The sequence below is a fragment of the Meriones unguiculatus genome, chromosome 14, assembly GCF_030254825.1.
Source record: "Meriones unguiculatus strain TT.TT164.6M chromosome 14, Bangor_MerUng_6.1, whole genome shotgun sequence".
Classification (NCBI taxonomy): Eukaryota; Metazoa; Chordata; class Mammalia; order Rodentia; family Muridae; genus Meriones; species Meriones unguiculatus.
In genome coordinates this window covers 25,440,845-25,458,865 of record NC_083361.1, presented here as the reverse complement: position 1 = coordinate 25,458,865, position 18,021 = coordinate 25,440,845, and the positions used below count along the sequence as shown (strand labels likewise).

At 42.3% G+C, this 18,021-nt stretch overlaps 1 protein-coding gene across 2 annotated transcripts; it reads right to left on the bottom strand.

Annotated features, from left to right (window-relative positions):
* Positions 1 to 6,031: 6,031 nt before the first annotated feature.
* Positions 6,032 to 11,318, bottom strand: LOC110549432 (calcitonin gene-related peptide 1). 2 transcript variants are annotated; one of them, XM_060366998.1, is made up of 5 exons: positions 11,089 to 11,264; positions 9,998 to 10,092; positions 9,236 to 9,376; positions 7,270 to 7,453; positions 6,032 to 6,780 (listed from the first exon to the last, which is right to left on the bottom strand). In XM_060366998.1, the coding sequence occupies exons 2-4, from the start codon at positions 10,081 to 10,083 to the stop codon at positions 7,294 to 7,296; spliced, it is 387 nt and encodes a 128-aa protein (XP_060222981.1). In that variant the 5' UTR covers positions 10,084 to 10,092; positions 11,089 to 11,264; the 3' UTR covers positions 6,032 to 6,780; positions 7,270 to 7,293. The 2 variants fall into 2 exon arrangements, with proteins under 2 accessions (XP_060222981.1, XP_021494294.1); XM_021638619.2 differs by lacking the exons at positions 6,032 to 6,780; positions 7,270 to 7,453 and adding an exon at positions 7,467 to 8,556 and having other exon boundaries at positions 11,089 to 11,318.
* Between the last annotated feature and the right edge of the window lie 6,703 nt (positions 11,319 to 18,021).

Here is an 18,021-nt window from a genome sequence, read left to right as displayed (position 1 = left end):
ATAAGCAGATAATCTGTCTAGTCAAAATGGGTAACACTTAAGAAAAACTAAAAAAACAAAACAAAAAACAAAAAACAAAAAAACCAAAAACTAATGAGTTTTCAATAAACACAGGAGAGTTATCAAGAGTGTGACAATTTAGAGTTTGATGATATACTATTACAGAATCATAGGGATATCTAAAACTAAAAACAAAACAAAACCCTGGAAACACCACAACTGGATGTGTAAAATAGAAAGGTAATACTTTCCTGCTGGGATTGTGAAACAGCATAGCCATCAGAAATCAATTTAGTTACTATGATCAGTGACCACATAACTCACAAGTATTCACTCAGGAGAAATAGGTTCACCTGTTCCCACCAAACATTCATAAGAAAATCACTTAAAATAACGAGACCTGGATCAAATCAAGTGTCTGTCCAACAAGCTGTGGTGTACAATGAAATGCTACTTAACCTCTCTCACTGAAATCTTCAAAACTTAATACACAACAAATCCCCGAAATAGTCATATATATATATATATATATATATATATATATATATATATTGTAGCCATATAAATGAATTTTATGAACTTTAGGCTAATGAAAGAAACTAGAGGCAGGGGTGCATGTGACCTGTTGTGTTTTTTTCTTTCAGTATGTATGTGAATCTATCTTGTCTATCTGCCTACCTATTTATCTGTATCAATCATCTCTCTGCTTTCCATATAATTTTTCTAAAAATGAGTCCAAAGTGATAGAAATTAGGTCAATGATTTCTTGAATAGGATATAAGGAATGAACTTCGAGTGGTGTGAAGAACATTCTATAATAATGGAAATATTCTTTAGCTTTGTTATGATAATTATATGAGCTTATGTACCATGTACATATATGTTTTATGAAAGTTGACTTTTAAAATAAGAAATATGTATACTGTCAAATATTAGAATGCAAAAGATAAGTCATAAGAACAAAATAGCCCTTGGAAACTTTTATTGGCCTATTTTAGTTTCCTAGGATTATCGATACAAAAATAACATGTAAAACAATGAAGTTAATCACTATAACTACATACATAGATGTATTTAGCTAAACTACTCTAGATGTAGTTTCTACCATATAAAAATGCTTTTAAGTTCTTTAAAATATTGATGGCAAATAATCATATTATGAGCATTACATAAATTTCCTAAATAAAATAATGTAGAGATAACTATATCAAAACACAGCATAAAACATAGAACTGAATGACTGAAGTATAATTATAAAAATTATTTTAACTGCCAGCAGTTCAGTGTCCAAGTGGCTTCCATAGTAATGGGAACAGGGACTGCCTCTGACATAAACTGATTGGCTTGCTCTTTGATCACCTACCCCTGAGGGGGAAGCAGCCTTACCAGGCCACAGAGGAAGACAATGCAGCCACTCCTGATGAGACCTGATAGAATAGGATCAGAAGGAAGGAGAGGAAGACCTCCCCTATCAGTGGACTTGGGGAGGCACATGGGTGGAGAAGGGGAGAGGGAGGGTGGGATTGGGAGGAGAAGGAGAGAGCTACATGGATGATACAAAGTGAATAAGCTGTAATTAATAAAAATAAAAATTAAAAAAGAAAAAAGAAAACTTGGTTAAAATTTATTTTAAATGATAAAATGTTCAACTTAATAATTTTTAACTTAAACTGGAAATCAAAACAAAAATGATAGTCTAAAATAGCAATGCCAAATGGTCATCCCTGAAAACACATATACCAGTAGCATTACACAGATTGAACAGGTTATATTTAAAATATAAATGTATTTATGTGTACATGTATTCATGTTTAACAATGAATGAAAAAATAGGCCATCAATTTGAAAGAGAGCATAGATGAGTATATGGGTGGGTTCAGAGGGATGAGAAGTGAGAAAACATAATTATAATCTAAAAATAGAAAAACAATATGGTACATTTCAAAACATGGTATATTTTTAAAAATGAACTCAAAAGGTAAGATAAAACTAAATATTTTGCAGTTAATTAATTTAATAAATACTTTTTGAAGGCCTACCATGACTTAATGGAAATAACTGTAAATATATATATGACTTTCCCTTCCAGTTATATGCTAGTAGAAGAACACAGAAAAGAAGTAAGAAATATATTTATTTTAGAAAGTGCTAAGTTTTGTGAATACAATTAAATTTTAATATAGTAGCTAGCACATGAACAGAGATGGCAAGATATTCTGTATATGCTGAAGTTGGTGTCTGGGCAGTCTTAAAAGAAGAGAGCATCTGGAGTCAGTCTGAACCAGTACACACTGAACCAGTCATTCAAAGGGAGTTCGCCTGCTGCGAACAGTTATTTCTAAAAAGTGTCCAAGGAAGCGAAAGTGGATCAGACATTGGTGGGAAGAAAGGTGGGGGGAATGGTTTGGGGTCAGATTGTGTGCTATCTATAAAGCCACTGTGAGTGAAGCCAGGGAGTGTTAGAAGGCTTTGCGTAGAGGATGTACAAGCTCTGACTTACCACTTAAAAGGTACACTCGAAAGCAATGTGCCCTGTAACCCTTCTGCTCATGCTGCTGTAACAATACCACATGCGAGTGGCTGAAACAACAGACTCTAGTGTCACATGTGAAGGCTGGACATCAAAACCATAGTCTCAGGGTGGGTATCTGCTGAGGCCTCTCTTCTTAGATCACTGTGCCCTCAACTGGAATCTTCTCTGTGTATAAGGAGAGTGCTAGAGAGCATTTCCTTGTCTTAAAAGGATAGCAGCCCCATCAGATTGGAACTACCTTTGGCACCCCACTTTACCTTAATTAGCTCTACCTTCAAATGTAGTCACTTTGAGGCTTAAGGTTTTCACATCTGAACTTGAGAAAGACACAGTTTAACCTCCCAAACCTTATGATGTACTTTTCTGTTGTCACAATAACACAAGAATAAGCTCAGTGTCGTGACTTGTGAACATTCTTTTTCCTGCTTGTGGGTTTGTGGGTATTTGCTTGGAGGTGAACTCTAGTGGTACTGGCTACACTTGAGTTCACATCAAAGGTTAGAATTAGCTCCATCCTCATTTTGAATAATATGGCAAAGAATAATTTGGCAAAGCATGGCGCTGGGGTGTGTTCATTTCCTGACAACAAAGGAAACTCAAGAGCATGAAACTCAACCACATAAACACACTTCAAACTTCTGCTTGTTGGAAGACTACAATATTCTTTTAGCTAAAAAATGTCACATGGTCATGCCTAGAGCTGGGGGCCAGAGGAGTCAACTTCACCTGTCCATGAAACCATGGCAATGATGACAGTACATGATAATTCTGTAGTGTGATGAAGGGCTGGGAGCACTTACCCATTTAGCCACAACATATCCACTGTATCTCTGACTGTTTATTGGCATTGGAAGACCTCTCTTTCCTGTAGTGGTCCATGTAGCAAATGAGGCATAAAGACTGATGCCACATCCACAGTAAAAATAGTTGTTCCATGTGGTGTGATGTTGCCTGGTGTGCTGTTAGCATCTAATAGTTCTTGGGTTTCTGAACCACTGAACCTGATGCTGTTTGGGGGTTCAAGTTAATTACTCTTTTGCTCTATGGACCCCTGAGTCATCTTGGAAGTAACCACAGGATTCTGGGGTAAATTTAGTGTAAGTATGTAGTAACCCTAGATATAAAACTAAAATATTTTTTGTTTTCCTTACTTTTAACTTCTTTACCTAATCATAGGTATCATACCTAGTGTGCTCCTTGCCGCCTTTGTGTTGACCATAATTAATCAAATGGATAAAAAGGGTGGGGTTCGACTGTGTCCAAAATGAAATACTGTGCTAGGCAGGAAAAGAGAATTATTAACAAACTCATGGTCACTGAAGATTCTAGTCAGTTGAGGGATTCCTATGCAAGAGATAACTGAAGGTATCTTGGGCAGTTAAGACCAAAGAAAACCAGACCAGAATAAACATGAGAATTGACCACAAGCATAAAAGAGAAGATTTAACTGCATCACTCAGTCACCAATTCAATACCTATTTGTTGAGTGCCACCTTGCTCCAGGCACACTATTCTGCATATTGGATAAGAGTGATTAATAAAATGGACTATTGCTACTGATATGTATCTTTTTTATGGTGAAGGGCACAAACAATAAGCAAAGTAAGAAAAACTATGGTATGGTAAAAGATTAAGTGGTAAGGAGAAATCCAAAAAAAACAAAGAAAGGTGGTAAGATGTGTTGGGTGCAGTTTCAGAAAAGATGACCAAAGTAACATTTGAGTGAAGATAAGAGGGACCACTAGGGAAAAGTGTTCTACACAGAGTGACACTAGCCAATGTAAATTCACAGTCATAAAGGCTATGATATAGAAGTCAAAAAATAGTACTAAAGCCAGTGTAGGGGAGGGTTGGCGATGCAGCTAGGCAGATGATGGGACTGGATATGAAAAGAAAAGCTCAATTTGGACTTTTAAGTTACTGTAATGTCTTAAGTGTTTTCTTGTTTGTTTGTTTGTTTGTTTGTTTTTTTCTGGAGAGGTGAGGAGTCATTGAAGTATTTTAAAGACAGGAAAATTGGTTGTAATCCACCCTTTACAATGACAACTGTGGTACTGTGCTCAGTAGACTGGAAGAAGGAAGGAACATAATTCTGTATGTGCCTAAGAAAATAATCTTATGATTCCCTGTACTCTGCCAAAGGTTTGGTCATGAGTCTTTGCTTTGAAAACACTGCTAGTTAGAGTCTTTCAGATGCGCTCAGTAGACTCCTGTCATACGTTCAATGCACATCCCATCTGTCTTTCTAAATGAGGATTGATCATCTTACCCCATGTCCGCTCAATTGATTATCTTTTTTAGGTGTATAGATTTCATTATGTTTATCATATCTTATAGGTCTATATAAGTGAGTATATCCCATGTTTGTCTTTCTCCTTCTGGGATATTTCACTCAGAATGATCTTTTCTAGATCCCACCATTTGCCTGCAAATTTCATGATTTCCTCCTTTTTGATTGCTGAGTAGTATTCCATTGTATGATGGGGAAAGGATAGGAGCTCCACAAGGACCAAATATATCTGGGCACAGGGTCTTTTCTGAGACTGACATTCAACCAAGGACCATGTATGGACATAACCTAGAACCTCCACTCAGATGTAGCCTGTGGTAGCTCAGTAACCAATTGGTTTCCCAAAGTGAGGGGAACAGGGACTATTTCTAACAGGAACTCGATGACTGGCTCTTTGGTCTCCCCACCCCCGAAGGGAGGAGCAGTCCTGTTAGGCCACAGAGGAGGGCTTTGCAGCCAGTCCTGAAGATACCTGATAAAACAGGATCAGATGAATGGGGAGGAGGTCCCCCCCCCATCAGTGGACTTGGAAAGGGGCACGGTGGAGATGAGGGAGGGAGGGAGGGAGGGACTGGGAGGGAATGAGGGATCGGGACACGGCTGGGATACAGAGTTAATAAAATGTAACTGATTAAAAAAAAAAAGAAATAAAGATGCTGTTTTTTGCTTTAAAAAAAAAAAGAAAAGAAAATAATCAAGGATAGAAGAGGCTGAGCTTTCTAAATAACTGATTACCTGACTTGATTGCCAGTGAGACTGGCTACCCACTCATCTTGGAGTTTTCACTTGCAGCTCCCCACTGCTGGTAGGTCCCAGCAGACACCAGGGATATTGTTACTGGCAAATGCCTACATGAAATGGAGCATCAGAAACAATGACATCCCAGCTACCTATGTGTAGCAAGTCTGTGATTCTGTAGTATGTATCATCGTATCATCTCAGTCTCCCCTAAGCAGAATGTAAATGCCATGTGGGCAGGAATTTTTATCTGGTCTGTTTATTGCTCAAAATTTCTAGTACCTAGAATAGTGTCAACATATAGCAGTCAGTAAGCCAATGTTTGTTAAATGTGCAAAATGTCAGACTTGTTGAAGGACCTTAAGTACGACTCTCTTAAGTGTTTCACATAAATCAAAGTGGGCCTGGATGGCATTGATGAGCATTCTAGACTGGCTAGCCTTTGGTTAATATTTAAACTCCAAGCTACCATTTCTAAAGGTCTTTGTAGGCCAAGAGGTGCAAGAAGGGGACTTTAATAGGGAGAAAAGGCAAGGGTGAGTAAGGGCAAACCTGAGAAATGAAGGAGCATAGGTACCACTGGGGCTGGCAAACAGGTCACTCTCCAGAAATAAATATGCATTGTTCTCGTTGACATAGGTAACATTCTCATAAATGGTGGGGGTTAACCAGAAACTCAGCAATCTAAAACACCAAGAATCACCCAAGACCAATGCCTTTGCTTCAACAAAGTGCTCACAGACCTCCAAAGCTCTCTTGGCAAAAAACAGTATAAGTAACAACAAACACTCCACTTGAGGATATTGAAAATACATTTTTTTAAATTTGATTAAGTTCACAAGTGACAACACTGACATTTCTTTAAACATATGGTTCCATTAAGTCATAACATATACCATGTGTCCCCAGAAGACCAAGAAGCAGTGGCTTCATATCCCCTTGAGGTTTATCAGAGTTGACAGCATCCACAGGATGGTTTGCAGGGACCAGGTTTGCTACCAGATCAGCTGGAACCATGCTGTCATGTTTATTGGCTACAGAATCACGTACAGCACGATGCACAATTATAATGAGCTTGCTTTCACTTAGTTTTAGTTCCTGTCAAAGGGAGAAGGGTTTTCAATACCAAGAAGGATGCAAATTTGTGTCTTCCATCAGCCTTTCTTGCACATGACTTTAATTACATGTGAAAACAATTAGAGTTTATCTTTACTGTAACCTAGAAGGGAATAAAAAGAACAAAGTTTAGAAATTGATTGTCAAGCTCTTGACATTATTTCATTTAATTTGCTATTAATACTAGTAGGTCCTGTTGCTGTCCCCAGTTTATAAAGGAAGAAATTTGAAACTCAGTGAGAGTTAAGTGGTTATATACTTTGTATAGAGCAAATACAGTTCTTAAGCCTATGGCTGCTCTTTCACTGTAGTGTGTACTAAAGGGATGTCATTGGCTTTCAAACCCATATGGCAGAATATTTACAATTATAGTGATGAATGAAAAGGTTCTATTTCCAGATCCTAGAGCACAGCATCACAGGAGAGAGCAAAAAGGCAGGGCAGACAAACTAGGAGAAGGGAAGGTTAGGGGAAGGAGGTTAAAAAAAAAAAAAAGCTATAAGATGGAATTTGATTCATAGGCCCAGTGAGGTTCAGAGTATAGCTTATATCCCTGAGATATGTGGACATCCATTTGAATGAAAAAAGTCACCTTTATTCTGGGGCTATTGTCTGCTCAGGCCTGAAGTTCCCTGCGGCGACGGCCAAAGGCTTCAGAGCCCACATTGGTGGGCACGAAGTTCTCCTTCACCACACCTCCTGATCTGCTCAGCAAGCCTGCCAACCGATGGGTCACACAGGTGGCAGTGTTGCAAGATCTCTTCTGGGTAGTGATGCTGATATTCAGTAGGGATGGAGGGAAGGAGGAAGAAAGGGAAAGAGGGAGAGAGAGAGAGAGAGAGAGAGAAAGAGAGAGAGTCATTGAGGTTGGGGAGGTGTCTGCCCCATGGGACTATCATGGGAATATTGCTTTCAGAGCACCAATTAACTTTATGTGTTTCTCCCAAACATGGTTATCAGAACAAACAATCACAAGCCATTAGGGGAAATGCTGTAATCACTTTCTTTAGATATTCCCAGGAGCATTAGAAAACCCAGATGGGGTTCCAACTGGTCATGGGACACAGGGCTATTAACAGCCAACCATGGCCATATAAATAAAAATAAGCAAAGATGTATGAGTTTAGGGTGAATTTTGATGCCACCTCTGAGCCCATTCACGAGGACTGTAGAATCCAAGTCCCAGTCAGACCCAAATGTCCCTCCTTAGTAAAGTGAAAGTATATCTTACCTGAGGAAGAACGGAGTTTGGAGCATCTAGTCCCAGCATTTGCTTACCTGCTACTTGGCACTGCTCTTGTTACTGCTTGAGCTGTCATGAGCACCGCTCACCGGACTATGACTGGTTAAATCTTAGGGCTAAGACTACTTCTAACCACAGGTCCTGAATTCCATGGAGCCTGAGATGTGGGCTAGAGCAATGACCAACATGGCTCAAGTCTTTTTAGAAAAATAGTTTTATTTCCCAAACAACGGACATTTTCAGAAGCAAGACCAAGGAGCTCTGCTAGAAAGCCAGAGGACTGCCCTTGCTCTCTGGCGTCTTCCTGGGTGATTCCCCTTTAGCCTGTGAGTCCTCCTTTCTCCTCACCCACTGGGGATTTCCTTTGCCTCAGAAAAGCAACCAGAGAGGAACTACATGCATTAAATTATAGGAAGAAAGCAGGAAAGGAAACGAGAAAGGAGAGGGGGAGCTTAGTTGCCAAAATGGGTGCGGTGGTTTGTCTCCAAGTCCTTGGCCATATCCCTTTTCTTGCCAGGTGCTCCAACCCCGATTGCAGTTTGGGGGAAGGTGTGGAACTTGTTGAGGTCTTGTGTGTATGTGCCCAGCATGCAGGTACTTAGATTCCCACACCGCTTAGATCTGGGGCTGTCCAAGCTGCAGGGAAAAGACATGCGAAGGAGTACCATGCAGGAGGGGCTGACCCCGTGGGCAGTCAGCAGGTTAGACCAGTCACAGGACTGGAAGTCGGTCAGTTCATACATTCACTATATATTGGGAAAGCTTGGGGTGTGGTGGGTCAGGACAGTGTCGGGAAGGGCAGAGGAAAGGGTGACTTTTTTTTTTTTTCTGGCATTCCGTGTGCTGTTCAATCTTTCATGCTGGCAGGGCGTTTCTCAGGGTGGATGCAGGTTACATGCTTTTCCTTGGGTAGTGCTGGGGCCAGGCCAGGGCTGGTCTGTTTCCAGGCTGGGGCACACAGGGAGGCAGGGATGGGGAGGGGTGCTCTCCTTGGCCCTGTGACCACTATCATATCTCTGCAGAGGTCTCCAGACTTTAGGCTCTCCCTTTACCGGTTTAACTCATCCAGTGGCAGGGACTCTCCACAGTACTACCAGGCCCATTTCTGCAGTGATTCCACACCTTCTCTTAAGTGCTTTCAGAAATAAAGCTTTTAAGTGCGCTTTAACCATGCCTCACCAGATGAATTCTGTTGGAGCCTGAGAATAGCTGCGCCCCGTGTCCAGCCAAACAGCAACCAGATGGCCAGTGTGTCCTCTCCTACCTCCTGGGCTCTGCCTTCCCCTGGGTATGCTAGCAGGGTGAGGAATCTTACCTGGACCCCTCAGCCTCCTGTTCCTCCTCCTGCTCCAGTTCCCTAGCTTTCATCTGCATGTAGTCCTGCAGCAGTGCAGCCAGCAGGCGAGCTTCCTCCTCACTCAGAGTGGCCGCGCCTGGGCTGCTTTCCAGGGTTGACCTGTGCAAGGGAAGGAAAGCTAGTGCCGTTCTTGATTCCCTGCCTGCCTCTGCCCCAGGGAGGCTCGAGCTGGGGTCCTCCTGGTGGTGCACCAGAGCCAGTTTAGGAATTTCACAGGTTAACTGATGAGTGCAGCCATAATTACAAAGAATGAAAGCACAATTAGTGTTGAATTTGAAATGGAGGCTCATTTTAATAAATATATTTTGTAAGTAGAGGAGAAATAGAGCAACAGATCATAAGTTAGAGTCAGTAATATTTATCGGCAAGTTACCAGATTAGAGTGAAATTCGTATCTCATGAGGGCTAAACTGAATAAACAGATTTGACTAGTGATACCAAATTTGGGGAGAAAAGCAGCCAAAGCATTTTGTGAGTTAAAGGACCACTTGAAATTTATAATGTGGGGTTCTATACATCCTGTCATTGCTTAAAAATTGTATATTTCCATCTTTATATCAGGGAAAGGTTGTAGTGAACTTGCATGTATATATGTATATATGTATATATCTATAGATCTATTCCTCAAGAGAGTTAGTTTTTAAATATTTGGTACTCTACAGCTAACTGACAGGAAGTTGTCCAATCCCTGGATAGTAGAGCTCCTGTCTTTAGACTTACCTGAAAGGCACTGCATGGAGGCTGCATGCCTGGTACAGGAGCAAGATGCTGACAGCCAGAAGAGGGGAGAACTTCAGAAAGCCCATGATGCCTCCCTGCAAGAGAAAAATGGCATCATATTTGCTTGTTTCTTTGGACCAGCTCAAAGTCTATGAGCCCACGGACTTCACCTTTGGTATGCTTCTGCCTGTATCTCCCTGGCATGTTGGCTTCGTACTGATAACTACCTTTCTCATCACGTTTGCTTCCTTATTGACAGAGAAGACTGCAAGGTCCAGTGGGCTTGCAGCCTATATTGGTTTGGAAAGAGTCTTAGTCCTACAGATGGAGGATAGTGAGGAGAGAGAGAGAGAGAGAGAGAGAGAGAGAGAGAGAGAGAGAGAGAGAGACCTAAGCTACCTCACAGGTAAATAAAACAATTGGTCAGCCTCAAGGAGTCAAAGAATCCTAGGGGCTTCCTGTCTCCACATCTGTTTTCATAGGGAAGTATAGAGCTGGCTTTTGCAGATACCCAAGGATGTGAGAAAGAAAGCCTATAGAGAGGGGGTCTCTGTGCCTGGCAATCTGAGAGAAACCGAAAGCTGCACTGCTCAGCTGCTCCACCCTCTGGCAACTCAGTCCGCTGCAAGAACCAGTCTAAAGTTCCGGGCCCAAGACACTCTCTGTAATACCAGAGTCCCAAATCAGGGTTTGCAGTTGCGGCTGCTGGCTCATGTTCGCTACAAGCTGGCGCTTGGCTCAGACTCCGGACCAATTTCTCAGGAATCCTGAAAGAACCACCTGAGCAGAGATACTCCCGACTGCGTGCGCGATGCCTGGGAGCTGGAGAGACCCTGGACTGGCGGATCAGGTGTACAGAGGGAGAAAGGTGAGACTGGAGCCCGCGCTCCAGGGTAACAGGAGGCAAGCTCTGTGGACCAGTTCTGTCGGGTTCTACCTGGATCGGGGTCTGGCACGAGCCACAGGCTGACGGAGACCGGGACTGTCAGGGAAAACAAACTAAGGAGGACTAAAAGCGAGAGCGGGAGAGAGGAAAAGGAGATGGAGAGTAAAGTGGGACAACACACCCGAGCAGGAGTCTCAGGGCTCACCTGGTAAGGGGTGGTTTGGAGCAGAGGCTGCGGGGTCCTGATGGAGCCGGGCGGAGGATGCGGTGACTCCTGAGCTGGACAGCGGCTCCGGTACCTCCCAGCGCCAGCAGCTGCTCTTATTCTTGCCGCGGTGTGTCGGGAGGGGTCCCAGGGCGCCAGGCAGCCAATGGGTGCAAGGGCCCCGTGCCCCAGACAGATTGCGTCACCTCGGTACTTCCAGAACCCAGAACATCTAGCAAGATGACACCGTTTGAATTGGAATTGAGGTCATTGATGGAAATGTGTGTGTGTGTGTGTGTGTGTGTGTGTGTGTGTGTGTGTGTGTATGTGTTGGGGGGGTTACGGGATCAATGAGAAATACCCTTAAAATTAGTGGGAATTTGGAGGGCTTTTTGACACCAAGGTAAATTTCATCTCTTCTTTCCGTCTTGACTTCGAGCATACCCCGACTCCAATTTCTGCATCATGGAGAGTAGGGCTCAGAACCTCAGGCACGCCTGGCTTCTTGTTTGACTCTAATCATACCCCTACCCTAACCCTCTCTTATGCCTCTGCCCCCCACCCCTGCGCCATTAGCTAGGAGTGAGTTTAGTGCACCTTTGAGGTGGGTTCATGAACTGCAAGGTTGACTCTAGTAGCAAGCAGCACAGGGTGATGCTCTTAGGAAGAGGTGTTGTCGCTGGACACAAGGATTGTTTTAGACTTGAGCCTGTTGCAGCTGTCTCATTGAAGGTTATGTGACCACAGATAAAAACAAAAGCAAAACATCAACAACACCCTCCCCCCGCAAAACAAAACCTTCAAAAAACCTCCATATACTCAGCTTTTTAGTGGGTACCAGAGTCCCCTTTTGAAGGGCCTGCTAGTAGACAGAAACCTTGGTGTTTCCTGGGTTGTAAGATCTTTCCTGTTCTCCTGTGTGAATCCCCTCTCCTCAGCACTCTTAATGTGCTTATACAGCTCAATCACATGTGTGAGGAGGGGTTCCATATTCCCCTTGGGGCCAGCTTGGAGTGGGGGGTAGTGGGTAGTGGGGAAAGTACAAAGAAGGAGCAGATGCCTCCAAAGTTTCCATTTGTAAATCTCTTCTCCCTTCCTGCCTGGCCATCCATCACTTTTCATTAGGCTACCTGCCTGACTAAGGATTTGCACAGCTGCCTGTTTGCTTCCTGCTGCTGTTTGCCAAGATGTCCTAGTGGCATTTGATCCGGTCCCCCCTCCTATCCCTGCCGCTAGATCCCTGACTAAAGAGCGAAAGAGCAGACAGGCTTGACAGTGCTGTGGAGATGCTGCCCATACTAAATCTCACGCTCATTACCCTCCATCCTCATTCTAGCACAGAGACTCCCCTCTATTTCCAAACGTGTATTCACTCCAGAAAGCACAGCCACTCAGCAGTCTCTTAGGGTTCACACTCAAATCATCCCAAGCCTGCCTTCAAGTCTCTCCAGCAGTCTAGCCCTCATTGCCGCAGGGCGCGGGGCTTTCGCTGTTGGATCTCCTTGTCAAGAACAGATCGGCACATCAGATTAGCTTGGTTTGATCCCCCTCACATCCAATCCACCGGTTTAGAGACTCCCTCTCTCTGAGCAATGAGCTCTAGGCGCAACTACAAGGGCGGAGGTCCTAGCGTGGGCATTTGTTGTGTGGGACAAAGAAGCTTCTTGCTTTTGCAGTTGCAGAGATCTGAGCTGAGCGCGCAGCAGCCAGTCCAGATTTAGCCAGTGCGGCTAGCACAGCGGGGAATCTGGGGACTGCGGGAATCCACAGGGAAGAGGAAATACAAGAATCCAGGCTTCGTATTTCCCTAAACAGAGCAGAAATTGGCTTCCAAGAAGGCTTGAATGGCATGGGCTATGGAACTCGCGGTGTAGGTTCTACTAGATATTTGTCCTCAGAAGTAGAGTGATGGAACACTTAACTTCCAAGATGCCATCAATGACTTTCCAGCTTAACTTCTGCAGGGGCTACCTTGAGGGAATAAAAAGGCGAGGAAGGGAATCCTTTGCACAGGGCCGGCACTCAGGGCGGGAACAGGGCTGGGAGAATGGGCTTGGGTGGACGGTGACGACTGGAAACCAGAGCTGGAAACACTGGGCTTAGGATTCCCAGGCACAGTGATCCCTGGGACCTGGAGGTGGACATCCAGAATTGGCCTTCCTGGCTTTCCAGCAGCTTAGTTCTGAGTCCTGGCCTGAATTTTCCCGAGCAATTATAAGACAAGCTGGAGACAAGTTGGCGAGGGCTGAGGTGTCGGTGGCGTGCAGCGCTTGGGTCACTGCCACTTGGGGCTGATGCACAGAATCAGGTGAGCGCGCAAGTGTGTGTGTTTGTGTGTGTGTGTGTTCCTGGGCGCGCCAAATGCATCTGGGGAATTGGTTTCTTCTTTCAACTAGGGAGATGTCTAATATTTGGGGTCCTGAAATTATTTTTAAGCAGATGTATTCTCTAGGAATGAGCATTTCCTAAGCGGAGAACTCACGGTTCGACCACAGCACTGGTTTTCTGGCTGTCACTCGCGGGTTTTAAGCTCTGCCCTGTCTGTGCAGTTTCTTTCAGACTTGTGAGCCCACCCTCATCCCACACCATGAAACCTGTAACTGTGAGCTACCACATCCAGAGGGCGCTGATGTCGCCCGAAGCAGCTGAACAACTGAAAGCTTTAGAAGAAGAGTTGTCTATAAAAAGAGAAACTCATGCTGTCCCTCGGTCACTCCTCGATTTTGTAGGAGTGCCTGGCAGCATAGCTAAGGGGTTGGGAAGGCTGCAGTTCCTATCTTTGACTACTAGGACCTTACCCCGTGTACTAGCAGGCTTTCTGCCAACTGTCAAATGCATGCAAATGAACTCACTTCAGAAAATTCAGTGCTCGGTGCCTCAAAGTCCCTAGCGAACATCAGGGTGGAGTGAAACCGAATCTTGCTGAGTTCCAAACTCTTCTGCCACAGTTTTCCTATTTCTTTGATAAAACGTTTCCAGGAGCAAGACCAGGAAATCTTCCTGGTTCCAATCGCAAAACTGCCCTCCCAACCACCTGCTTTTAGGGAGGGTTGGTGAGACCCCTCTGGGTGGATATCTGAGATATTTTTCCTGCTTCCAGGAAAGTTGTGAGGGAAAGTGCTGATCTCGGAATAGCAGCTCGGTCGGATAGCTATTTTAAGGTTGGTTGTTGTATAACTTTAAAATCTGAAAATCATTTAATTTCAAAGCATTCTAGCTTGGAAAAGGACTGTTTTACAACATTCCAGGAAATCCGAACTGTCATATTTATTCTCATCCATTTCAGTCAGATTCCTGCATGTTATGATTTTGAAATAAAATTATAGACCAAATCTTATAGAAGAATCCTATACCGGTTTGCATATGATCAAAAGGTTTACATGTAGTATATAGTAAAAGCTTAACCGAGCCATTCAGTAGGGAGTAAACAGATGCTAACTGGAGAGACTATAAAGACAGAGAGTTCAGAGCCCACATTAAAGTTAATACTCCTCTATAGTCTACATGTGATACGGACTCAACAACAAAATCACGGCCACTCCTGTGTGGGAGTCCTCACAGCAGAATCACATTCTTTTTTCCCTGGCAAATATTTGGAACTGTCAAATGAACTGGGAGACTTCTGATGAAGTTTGGTTGTCCTGGTTTAAAATGGCAGGAACCAAAGCTTTGGTCACCGAGATCACTGAAGAACAGAACTAATTTTGAATGTTTCCTGAGGTACCTTTAAAACCTTTTAAAGCATAAGGCAAAATGAAATGGCTGGCAAAGAAGCAGAAATAGCCATGAAGCAGCTAAAGTGTCCACTGATGGATGAATGGAAAAGAAAAAAATAGTTCTATCATATACATTATATAACATGCATGTGTATTTTATAAATGCCACACATATATTTATAGATAACACATATGTTATATAGACAATATATACATGACTCATCCTTAAAAAGAAGGAAAACTTGTCATTTGAAACTTGGTTTTCTATAACTCTCAGTTATAGCAATACTGCATTGTCCACAGGAAGAAAGAGTAAGAGAAATAAAGCAGGCACCAAAAGCCAAATACTTTATTACCTCACTTGCATGTATAATCTATAAAAACGTTGAACTCAAGTAACAAAGCACAGAATTGAATACTGGGGAAAGAGGTGGAAGTAAAGGGCCTAGGGATCTTTGAGTTGTAAAGTGGCTAAGTTCCAAAGATCCAGTCATACAGAATAGTGACTACAGATAATAACAATAATTATACTTGAAATTTGCTAAGAGATTAGGACTTACGTGCTCCCATCATAAACACACATACACACACACACAGAAATAGTTGTGAGGGATAAATTAGCTTAATTGATAATCATGTTATCTATGTATATAAAAACTCATTTTGTATATTTTTAAAAATAAAACACTTTAATATATGGAAGCATAAAAATTTAGAGAAAAGATAGAGAAGTGAGCCATGACCTTTTGTGGAGGTCTTCAGAGCAGATGCATCTGTGTAGATACAATTTATCTAACACATATTGCATGTGTGGTAAGCACTAACATTATATAAAATAGATTGAAGTTTAAAAAAAATGACAAAATGTTATAAATATCCAAACTTGAGCCAGTGGGTAGATCATGGGTAAAAGTGATTTCTGTGCCAGCCTAATGATCTAAATTCATTTCCTGGAACCATGGTGAGGGCAGAAATGGTTTTGAAAATTGTCCTCTAGCTTCTGTGTGTACAGTATAACATGCACACCTACACTCACTCACTAAGAATAAATAAAATAAAAATATTAAAACTACATTCAATTCCATCTGTGTGTCACCAACTATATTTTCTTTTATAGTCTCAGCAGCTTATCAAGATAACTTGTATTGTCTGTAGACAAAGGAATAGCAAGAGTGTTTGTCTGGAATTAATTCTATTTTCTAGGATTCTTTTGAGTACTTAAAATGTCAGGACATGGCTTATCAGTTTGCCATATCAGGCAGGAGGTCTGGGTCCTTGGATCTAGGGACAGACTCAGAAGAAGATATAGTTATGTCTCTCCTCCTCAGGAGATTTGTGATTTGTGGTGAGAGGCTCAATGACCAAGCGTAAATCATTTATAGTTTCTGGACCAACATTTAGGAGATTGACAGTTTTACAGCAAGAAAGTAAATATTGATGCTACCACTTACAATAAATAAGTTGCTGAAGAATAAAAGCCAAGTTAAATTCATTAACAATACTCTCAGAATAAATTTAAATAGAGCTCACTTAACTTCTCATGTGTAGTATATGTTGCTTCTCCTTGACTAAAACTGTGGATGAAATCACAGAATGATTGATTTGGCCAGTGGAGGTCATGTGTTTACTGGGGACAGAGTTAGTAGAAAGCGCTGTGAGTTAGGAGACATGGTTCCCATTTCTATTCCCACCTAAACGGAGATGACTGAGCTAGTCCAGTTTCCACATTCAATTTATGACTGTATTGGGATGAAAGCCTCAAATTCCCATCTGATTCTGACATCTTATAAATGTGTCGAGAACTTCATGGAATCTTAATAATACTTTCTTGGGTTTCTTCTGCGTGATGAAGGAGATGGAGATGTGGCTCAGCAGTTAAGAGCACTGGCTGTTCTTCCTGGGTTCAATCTCTAGCACTCACATGGCAGCTCACAATTGTCTGTAACTCCAGTCCCATGAGGATCCAACACCCTCTTCTTCTGGCCTCCATGGGTACTGCATACATTTGGTACACAGACACACATGTAGACATAACATTCCTACCCATAAAATAATAATAATAACAATAATAATAGAAATTGCCTTGTGAAGGACGTCCAGCTGAAGAAATCAGCACAAAAGATGAAGGGAATGGCCTTCTAAGGATGACATAACCAGAAAAGATGTTGTCTTCTCTCATGTGAAGAATAAATACTTTTCAGAAGACACAAGAGGAAACGAAAAATGAATATATTTGTTCTTGTCTCATTGGCACCAAAAAATGTAATAGTGTTTCGTGACAGGGAGACAGAAAGCATGCCAGCTGGAGGGCAGCACTGTTATCTGCCTCATGAAAAACTACAGCTGACTCCTGGTCCTGTCTGGTGCCTTGTCCTTCTGTAACCTATCAGCAGTAGCTCTGCAGTATGGCTTCCTGCTGTATCCACCAAGAACCCAAAGCACACCTGTTATGGCTCCTAGAATCAGCTCTGAAAATGACTCCTCAGATGACTCCTCAGTGGAGGAATGAAGAGTTTAACTTTTAGTCAGTCTTTCAAGAAATACCTAAGGAATAATTTGGTTAGGAGATAAATGAATTGATGTGCACAAGGAAATAAATTAAGGAATAGATATAAACATGAAATGCATTTTAGAAGGGCTATGAAATGTAATTATGCATGATTGGAAATACACTGTTTGATTTATTAGTAGAAACAGAATGAAATAAATAAGAGAGGGCTCAGATGATGGGAGAGTTCATTTTGTTACCAAAAGAGTGAAGAGAAAAATCCAACCAGCTAACTAGACTTGAATGACAATGGGTCACCCCAGTGAGGCTTTGTGTTGATTCACTTCTTTGTGTTGATTCACTATGGGAAGAAAAGCCAGGTGCAACTGAAGCAAACAAGTAAAGTTGTCCTCGATCTTCAGAGTGGAGGGCAGAATCTTACAAGTGGAGGGCAGATTTTATAAAATCAACAAAGATGCATATGCAGAGTTTTGCCCATCTTGGGCCAGCTCCTTAGTGTCCTGCTGCTATTCCGTGAACAAATAAATCTAAACACTTTCAGATTGCCTGGCTTCTTTTGATCACTCTTCACCTTTAACGGAAAGGACTCTGAATTGGGAACAATAGAGTCTATTCTCTTGGCAGCTGAGGGAGTTCAGGTCTAAGGAAAAAAGAGGCGGGACTTACTAAAAATGTGTGGTATCTTAGGGAGACAAGCCCATACAAATT